Source organism: Antrostomus carolinensis, unplaced genomic scaffold, assembly GCF_000700745.2.
Source record: "Antrostomus carolinensis isolate BGI_N321 unplaced genomic scaffold, ASM70074v2 scaffold24699, whole genome shotgun sequence".
In the NCBI taxonomy this organism is placed as follows: Eukaryota; Metazoa; Chordata; class Aves; order Caprimulgiformes; family Caprimulgidae; genus Antrostomus; species Antrostomus carolinensis.
The window spans coordinates 1-9,980 of record NW_010336769.1 but is presented as its reverse complement, the minus strand read 5'-3'; the positions used below and the strand labels follow the sequence as shown (position 1 = coordinate 9,980).

At 45.4% G+C, this 9,980-nt stretch overlaps 1 protein-coding gene across 1 annotated transcript; it reads left to right on the top strand.

Moving 5' to 3' along the window:
* Positions 1–157: 157 nt before the first annotated feature.
* On the top strand, positions 158–7,732 carry ZCCHC17 (zinc finger CCHC-type containing 17; the record flags this gene model as incomplete). The annotated part of the gene is made up of 5 exons (XM_010174984.1): positions 158–215; positions 2,338–2,438; positions 4,102–4,193; positions 5,387–5,487; positions 7,584–7,732. Coding segments are annotated over 5 exons (501 nt in total), but the record flags the coding sequence as incomplete, so codon positions are not given.
* Between the last annotated feature and the right edge of the window lie 2,248 nt (positions 7,733–9,980).

Sequence of the window (9,980 nt, the reverse complement as noted above, 5' to 3'; positions counted from 1 at the left end):
AGATGATCTTTAAAGTCCCTTCCAGCCTAAACCATCCCATGATCCTGTGAGAGCAGGAGAACTGTGTAGGCTTTCTGTGCCTGTTGTAACCTGTGGTTTGCACGCAGGTGTTTTGTGAAGGTCGTTGCCTGAGGTTTCGTATTGATTTTCTCCACAGGTTGCTACAGTGATGGAATATGGGGCATTTATCAAAATTCCAGGCTGCAGGAGACAAGGTTTGTTTCTTTCATTTTGCTCAGCTATAGTTTCATGTTGGTGTGCTCAAGCCAGGCAGTTCTCCTTGGAATTAGAGACTTACTGGCTTTAGAAACAGCTCAGAAAAGGTGGCTTTTGTGGTGTTTTGGTTTTTTTTTTATAAAAATAGGGAGAAATTGAGATTCTCAGAAAGTATTTGAAGTGTCATGGTGTGTCTGCATGAATACTAAAAATACTCAGAGGACTTTCTGGTAACTTCAGGGAGCCCTGGGACAGGCTGCCCAGGGAGGTTGTGGAGTCTCCTTCTCTGGAGACATTCAAGACCCGCCTGGACACCTTCCTGTGTGATCTCATTGAGGTTCCTGCTCTGGCAGGGGGGTTGGACTGGATGATCTTTCGAGGTCCCTTCCAATCCCTGACATTCTGTGATGCTGTGATATTTCAAAAAGTTGTTTTAAGACAAACTACAGAAACTTTATATAATTAGATAGTTTGCACAACTTGCTCATTTTATGGCCGATATAAATGACTTAAAAAAGACTGAGATGAAGCTGAAATAAAAACTAAACTGGAAAAGCTGACTTAGAGCTCCAGCCATGTTTGTGAGAAACCTACAAAGTCACTTTCCTAAAGAAGCAGCTTAGGTGGGTGTTCTGTCAGGTGCTGGGAGGCCCAGAAACAACCCCTCTGTGCTCCCCCCGAGAGTCCCTGCAGTGCCAGCTCTCATAAAAGTTTTTGGACAGAAGCTGCTGCTGGAGGGAAGTTGCTGTGAGACACAAATGAGCCCTGAAGTACCAGCTGGCCCAGCAAGGTGTGCTGCTGTATTTATCCTCCCTCCTATAACCCCCGTAGCCCACATGTCACTTGTGCCAGTTAAAAGCACAATTCTGGGGCTGTGTGACCTCGTGGGCACAGGAGATCAGGGCAGCCGTGGGGTTCTGGCTTTGCCAGCAAAGTATTGTGCTGCTGATGCGTGAAGTTGTCTCGGAAGAGAGCAAGGAAGGGAGGAGTGTTGGTGCCCGGTGTTTTCACACAATCACAGACTGGTGGGGTTGGAAGGGTCCTCAGGAGATCATCCAGCTCAACCCCCCTGACAAAGCAGGTTCACCCAGAGCAGGTTGCACAGGAAAGTGTCCAGGTGGGTTTTGAACATCTCCAGAGATGGAGACTCCACACCCTCTCTGGGCAGCCTGTCCCAGGGCTCTGGCACTCTCAGAGTAAAGAAGTTTTTCCTTCAGTTTGTCTGGAACTTCTGGTGTTCCAGTTTGTGCCCATTGCCCCTTGTCCTGTCACTGGCACCACCAAGAAGAGCCCGGCCCCATCCATTTGGCCCCCACATTTCAGATATTTACAGACATTGATCAGATCCCCTCTCAGGCTGCTCTCCTCCAGGCTGAACAGCCCCAGCTCTCTCAGCCTCTCCTCATAAGATGCTCCAGGCCCCTCATCAACTTTGTAGCCTCAATCATTGTACATTTTGAGTACAAAGACGTTGCTTTGGGGACTTGCTCTTCTGAATTAATTTGGAGCAGATCTTGGTGAGCTTTTCTATATTGGCTTGGTGCAGCTCGTTGATTCTCACCTACGTGATGCACTGGAGGAAAGAAATAGTTAGTTCTGTGGAACTGCTGATGTGGTGCTTAGGGAGGTGGTTTAGTGGTGGACTTGGCAGTGTTAGGTTTCCAGTTGGATTCAATGATCTTAAAGGTCTTTTCCAACTGAAATAATCCTGGGATTCTATGAATCTGTGCCCTGTCTCCCAAAGCAATGTTCTCCAGGTGTTTTTGATTGTGCACCCCCAGTGTGTCATCAGTTAAAACTCAGTTAACTCAGTTAAAAGAATTCTGAGCACACACCCCTAATAAATGTGTAAGTATTTACAAATTATCTACGTGTGCTGCTGTCCTGATGCTATGTACAGTACAAGACTCACTCAGACATTAAACAGGATCAGCTAAAGATTAAATAAGCACTATTAATTTTAATTTATTTTATTTATCAATAGTACAAAAAGATTCTCTTCCCATACCCCAAAGGATTATCTTGCATCCACCACACTTTGGAGAACACTGTCCCACAGGACAAAACTGTGATTCAATAGAGACATTTCTTTATCTTCTTCCTTTTCTTCTCCACAACCAGGCCTTGTTCACAAGACTCACATGTCCTCCTGCCGTGTGGATAAACCCTCAGAGATTGTAGACGTTGGAGACAAAGTGTGGGTGAAGCTCATTGGAAAAGAGGTGAGGTTCCTTCTTGTTTCTTTAGTGCTTTGTAGAGAAAATACGCTGCAAAAACAGCAACCTGAGAATGTTCTGTGCACAGAGGCTGTGTCCCTGTCGCTCTCTCAGGGGCTCAGTGCCTCTGTTTTACACACAGGTGAATCCTCTTCACCTCCAGGTGTGACTTTGGGCGCTGAACTTCCGTGAGCAGCGAAGGTGCAGTTCAGAAAAAGGGATTTCATAAAACCTTTGGCTATAAAAGCACCAATTTGAGAGGATCCCGAGGTAACAGCCGATACAAACACAGCTCAGTTAACTGTTGGGGAGACAGACACGCTCTTAGAAGCAGCTGAGATTTTTTGTTTCTGTTTTCAGGAAGGTATCAGTGGCTGTGAAATATGCCCAAGAGAAAATACAGAGGCTTTTTGGTTTTGTTTTGAAGCAAGAGCATTATATATTTTTTTTCTCCCTGCAATTTGCATTTTTTTTTCTTCTGCAGAAGATGTGACAACAGGCAGATTGTCTGTATTTAATGATTACTTGGAAGAAAAACTAGAGACTCCTGTTTTGGTGGGAGGGGAAGACAAAGCAAGCTGACTGTATTTTGTTGGGATCAAGGTGGAAACATTCAGTTTGGAATTGTGCAGGATTTTGGCCATAAATGCTTTGTCCTTTTTTTGAAAGAAGATAAATCAGGTTGATGCACAAAACAAGGATTTAATTTAGTGTGAGATCAGGGAAGAAAGTTGAGAAACTTGCTCTGTCTTAACACAGTTTAGGGAAATTATATGAAAGACTTCACCGCTTCTTCTTCACCATCTATGCTTTGCTTTTTTAATTTTCTTTGTATAAATTGTTATTAAGCTGCTGTTTGCTTTATCTGGAACAGGGTTGTTGAGCTCCTGCTTCTTTGCTGTACAGGGGAGGGGCAGGAGTGTGCTGAGAGGTGGACAGTGTAAGAGTTCATTGCTAGGTTGCCTGCAAATAACCACGTAGATGTCACAGACAAAAGAGAAATAGCTTCAATAGTGGTGAAAATGCAAAAAGTTGCAGAAAAGGCTTAAAAAACCCCCCAAACTTACAACTTCTGCTCTTGCTTCTCAAGTGATAATGTGGCAATTAAGGACTTACCAGGATTTAGAAAGGAGTGAGCCCCTAATAGAGATACTCAAAACATTTTTAGTCTCCTGAGAGGATCAAAATAGGAAAAAAAAGATAGAAAGTTTTATTTTTTCAGGATGCAAGTCGACCAAAGTTCTGATCCAGGGGGAACTGCCTTGGGGGTAGGTGGTTTGAGAATCACAGCAAAGCTTCCAAACACACACTTGGGTTTGGTCATATCGAAAGCAGAGTATTAACCTGAGCAGATCTAGAGTTTGATCTTATTACAGAGACAGCTGCTCATCAGAATAGAATCATAGAATCACAGACTGGTTTGGGTTGGAAGGGACCTTAAAGATCATCCAGTCCCAACCCCCCTGCCAGCAGCTGGTTTATTGGCTACAACACTTGAAAATATAAATGCAGCTGGGAAATAATAGAGCAAAAGCACTTTGATGTGGTGCCTTCTGTGCTGCTCTCTGCTACCTGACAATTTCCTTCCTTCTCTGTAGGCCTCCAGACACAACGTATCCATTAACATCATCATCATTTACTGTTCTCATTCCATATCTTTCTCTTTCAGATGAAAGATGACAAACTGAAGCTTTCCCTCTCCATGAAGGTTGTTAACCAAGGCACTGGAAAAGACCTCGATCCAAACAATGTTTCCCTTGAGTAGGTAAATTTGAGTGGAACAGAACAGAGCACACAAGTCGCTGCCTTTCCCTGCCTTGTGTTCCTGCCTTTCCACCCTTCTTATTCTCTGGGTTCCCCCCCTTTTGGAGGGTAAGGGGAGCTCTTCCTGAGCCCCCCAGTGACGCACTGGCTGGCTGGAGGGCTGGCTGAAGGCACTCCCGTGGTTTTGCTGCACAGAGGCAGGCAGGAGCTGGTGGAGGCTGTGGGGAGTTCCAGCCCTTCATACCGCAGCAGGATTCTCAGTCCTGTGTTTGATGGCTGTGTGCTTTCACTAGAAGGACTGTTCATTCCAGCTGGGCATTTATCTCACTTTCACATATTACAGAATCAAATCTTAACTGCTTGGATGTTTCAGAGCTTCCTTGTCAACCTTTTTTTGTGATGTCTCTCGCAGGTCAAATAAAATTGCTTTCTTTCCGTACTGGGAAATACATACACCTGTGTGTGTTCACATCCAAAATACAAATGTTAGTATAAAGGATGTGCTGGAGCAGCTCTGCTGTGAGGACAGGCTGAGAGAGTTGGGGCTGTTCAGCCTGGAGAAGAGAAAGCTCTGGGGGAATCTTATAGTGGCCTCCCAGTACCTGGAAGGGGCCTACAAGAAAGCTGGGGAGGGGACTTTTTATAGGAGCAGGGAGTGACAGAACAAGGGGTGATGGCTTGAAACTGGCAGAGGGGAGATGGAGATGAGATGTGAGGGAGAAATTCTTTGGTGTGAGGGTGGTGAGACAGTGTCCCAGGTTGGGCAGAGAAGCTGTGGCTGCTCCTCCCTGGAAGTGTTCAAGGCCAGGTTGGATGAGGCTTTGAGCAACCTGGTCTAGTGGAAGGTGTCCCTGCTGCTGGCAGGGGGGTTGGAACTGGATGAGCTTTAAGGTCCCTTCCAACCCAAACCAGTCTGTGATTCTATGACATAACTGTAGCTCCCTGTGTTTATCTGCTTTGTGTAGAGGGGGCTCAGTTAATCTCAACAGCAGAAGGTGACAGGTAATGTGCTATTAACCATGTGGTTTATCCTAATGAGCAGCTGCTCAGCTCTGTTCTGTGGTTTACCTGACTTAAGTGATACTTTTAGAGCAACATATGAAAAAACTTGTGTTTAGGTGCTGTCCCTATAAATATTCAGGGTTAAAGGTGAGAGTGGATTTAAAATGGAACTGTCCTTCTCTTTCCAGTCAAGATGAGAGGAGAAAACGCACGTTCAGAGACTACTCGAGTCAGAAGATCACACTTGAAGCCGTCTTGAACACTGTCTGCAAGAAGTGTGGCTGCAAAGGTATGTCCCTGCAGCGCTGTCTGTTGGTGTAGCCTTGTTCTAACCAGGTAGTGACCTGCAGGTAGGACTGTACTGACGTCTGTCTCATGTTTTGCTGTATAAGGACTGGATTTTGCTTCCACGTGTCTCTTTTAGAGGAGAAAGACTTTTTCTGTCCCTTTTTAAAAAAGGAAAGACTTAGCTGAACTCTTTTGCAGAGGCTTGTTTCTTAAAATCAAATCCCTTTGAGCTTCTTGTAAAGGACCTAATAAAGGACCTTATAAAGGACCTTTCTACTGAGTACAGCATCAGTACAGGTTCCCCTCTTGCAGTGTTTGTGTCAGTGTGTCTTACAGCTGTGGTCTCATTCCAGTTTTGCATTTTAAGGACTAAACATGTGCCTTCACCAGATCATTTCATTATGAAGAACAATCAGTAGGAGTTACTTTACTGATCAGCTGTTGGGAGCACGGTGTTGGCGTGTGAGCATCTGTCTCACAGCTGAAAACAGACATTTTTTTAATTTCTTTATTAACCTGGTGAATTTTTTTGTCATAGAATCACAGATGGGTTTGGGTTGGAAGGGAACTTTAAAGGTCACCTAGTCCAACCCCCTGCAGTGAGCAGGGACATCTTCAACCAGATCAGGTTGCTCAGAGCCCCGTCCAGCCTGACCTTGAATGTTTCCAGGGATGGGGCTTCTCCCACCTCTCTGGGCAACCTGTTCCAGTGTCTCACCACCCTCAGTGTAAAACATTTCTTCCTTCTATCCAGTCTGAATCCCCCCTCTTTTAGTTTAAAACTAAATTAAAACTAAAACTAAACATCACCCCTTGTCCTGTCACTGCAGGCCCTGATAAAAAGTCTGTCCCCATCTTTCTTGTAAGACCCTTCAAGTACTGAAAGGTGCAGTAAAGTCTCCCCGGAGCCTTCTCTTCTCCAGGCTGAACAGCCCCAACTCTCTCAGCCTGTCCTCACAGCAGAGCTGCTCCAGCCCTTGGATCATCCTGGTGGCCTCCTCTGCACTGGCTCCAGTAGCTCCATGTCCTTCTGCTGTTGGTGGCCCCAGCACTGGAGGCAGCACTGCAGGTGGGGTCTGAGGAGAGCGGAGCAGAGGGGCAGAATCCCCTCCCTTGACCTGCTGCCCACGCTGCTCTGGGTGCAGCCCAGGACACGGTTATTGGCCTCTGGGCTGCCAGCGCACGTTGCCGGCTCCTGTTGAGCTTCTTGTCAGCACCCCAAGCCTTTTTTTTTTCCTTTTGCCTAGTACAGGATGGGAAGTTGGCTTATGTGATGCCTTTTCAGTAGCTTTTACAAGTTGCTGAAGCATAAAGTAGTTTTTTTACATGACTTTTTCACTGTACCCTACTTGTTTTATGTTATTTAGCCATAGAGTAAAGAGTTCAGGTGGAGTTAATGCTAGTCTGGAGAAGGTTAATCATGAATATGGTTCTCTGTAGTGGTAGGTAACTAGCTTTAAAATACCATTTTAAAGTGATCTTTAAAATACTTTAAAATATCTTTAAAATACCATTTTAAAGAACCTCCAAAACCTTAAACTGAATTCTGTGTATTTCCAGTCTGCTTTTTACTGATGATGTTTACTCATACCAGGCAGGCAGATACTATCTACCTGCAGTTTCCACTACAACTGTTAGTAAGTCAACTTTGATGTCTCCAGAGTAGAAAGGGTAGAACCAGAATGAGCTGATTCCTCTGTGGTTGTGGTTTTGGTCTCATTTACCAGGTGCCCATCACACCAGTTTACTCCCTTTCCCGTACACTTTTCCCTGCTGTTTGAGCCCTTGTGCAGACACGTTTCTACCAATTTCTCTGTTCAGACAAGAGGGTTTTAGTTTTTTGCCTGACTAATCTTTCCAGAATGCCCTGGGTTGTTTAATCAGGACTTGTTAAACCAGCTGAAATGCTGGGATAAAAAAAAAAAATGTACAGTGTAAGATTTTCTTATTGTGAGTAATAATAAAAAGATCATTGTCAGCACTTTAGATGTCTGAAATGAATGTTGGGTTTTGGTTTTTTGATTTTTTTTATTTAATAGAATGAGGGGTGGGTTGCTCCTTCCAACACTTTTTTTTATTTTTAAATTTTTTTTACAGGTCATTTTGCCAAGGAGTGTTTTGTGCAGCCTGGAGGTACCAAATATAGGCTCATTCCAGAAGAGGAGGAAGAGGAGGTGGCAGCAGCAGGATTTGAAAGAGATAAAAAGACCAGCATGGCTGATGATCCTTCAAAAAAAAGGAAAAAGGTATGAGGTGCCCTGCTGCTGGCCTGGAAAAGTGAGCCAGATAATTTATTGTGTCTAGTTACAGCTGTGATTCACTCCAGCAACGTGGTTATGAGTGGCTGGGTCTGGGCTGAGAAAGTGGCTCAATTTTGTGCAGCTTCTGTAGCAAAACAGGAATCTCCTCTGCAGAATTTTTAGTAATTCTTGTACTTTCTCCCTTGTATTCTCGTTAAACTGTCTTTGAGATGGTTTGTGCTGTAACACACAGTGCTCAAGAGAGACTTCTTACAGTGAGAAAAGGTTGTTTGGTTTTTTTTCCTGGTCTTTGTGAGGGTCTGTAGAAATTGCTTCAGTTTCCTGAATTTCTGTGATTCTTCATAGAATCATAGAATGGTTTGGGTTGGAAGGGACCTTAAAGCTCATCCAGTCCCAACCCCCCTGCCAGCAGCAGGGACACCTTCCACTAGACCAGGTTGCTCAAAGCCTCATCCAGCCTGGCCTTCAACACTTCCAGGGAGGGGGCATCCACAACTTCCTTGGGCAACCTGTTCCAGTGTCTGACCACCCTCACAGTGAAGAACTTCTTCCTAATATCTCATCTAAACCTCCCCTCTTTCAGCTTAAACCCATTTCCCCTTGTTTTGTCATTAACTGCCCTTATGAAAAGTCCTTCCCCAGCTTTCTTGTAGCCCCTTCAGGTACTGGGAGGCCACTATAAGATCTCCCTGGAGCCTTCTCCTCTCCAGGCTGAACAGCCCCAACTCTCTCAGCCTGTCCTCATAGGAGAGGAGCTCCAGCCCTCGCATCATCCTGGTGGCCCTTCTCTGGACTAATTCTAACTGGTCCATTCTTGCCCTGTTTCCTCTCCCTTCTCACAGCTCTTGGCCCAACACCTTCCCTTCCCCTGAACTGAATGCCCCGCTGCTTGATTTCAGGGGGTGTCCTGACCCAGGCAGTGCGCTGTGAACTGGCCTTATCTGCACGTGCCAGGGGAAAATGGCTGGTTGTGTTTGCACAGGGAATGTACTCCATTTCCAGGCTCTAAAGCCTTTTTTTTTTTTTCAATGTGAAAAATGTCAAGAGATAAGAGACCTTTTATGGCCAGTGTTTGAACTCTGGCTTCAGAGCACGCTGGTCTAAAACGTAGGAGAGACCTGAATCCACCACAGGAGCGTTTGGTGGTCAGTCTATTTATACAGCAGTGAGTATTCCAGTTCTACACTTCAGTAAATAAACTGTTTCATCATCCCCTTCACAACTGGAGTCCAGCTTTTAATTACACTTCCAAAGCCCTTCTTCTTAAAAAACCAAACAAACCTATTTTTTTTACATTTCTTTTTATTTTTTTCATTTCTCTTTCTAGCCCTGTGGCCTCTCTGTATCCCTGGAGAGGGGCAACAGGTAGACAAGGTGGTGGATTTTCTTTTTCCAGGAGAGAGACAAGGACAGTGTTACCAGTTGTGTAGTGAGAACTAACTTCTCGGGGCTTAATTCTCCCAGGAATTAAATTCCTCTCACTGTGGAATTAAACCAGTACTGGTGCTCGTAGGAGAGACTGCACGTGCTGGCAACAGGGAGCAGAGGAGTCACACCAGCTCAGAGTGACTGACACTGGTAGCTGAAGTCTCATCTCCAGTCATATTTTTCACTGGTGATGTGGTTTGTGGCACTTTGAGGCACTCTTATTTCAGTGAGAGGAGTAGCTGAGGCTGTTAGTGGGGTTGTAGGTGGTGACTGCACCAGAGTAGAAGAGCCAGGTATGTCGTGACTTTCCTTGTCTCAATCTCTGCCCTGTGACATCACTGTTTCTGCCCTGCAGTCAGTACAAAATGAAGCTGGCGTTAATTTGATGTCTAATCTGCAGTTCTTGCCCAGTAGCACTCGGGATAACTGATCCAGTGGCAGGAACAGGAGCTCTCTATACTGTAGATCCCGTTGCCTGGTTCCACCCCGAGGTGTATTTTACTTCCCTGCTACATTGGCTCCTATTCAAGAATGTCTTGGACTTCTCTGCAGAGTGTCACTGTGCTGTGACAGAACATACACAGCTCTCCTTTCTATTCTGATCTCGGAAGCACACAGTTGAGCCGAGTCCTCTCCCAGATCCCAGGATAACTGTGACTCTGACCTTTCCAGACACTGGACGTTGGGCTCCTCTCTCTCTCTGTGGACTGGTGTGAGAGCAACCATGGGTAACACCTCAGCAGGGCCGGCTTCTCTTGCCTGGGGTTCTCACCATGGACACACACACAGCCTGGGGAAGGAGAGG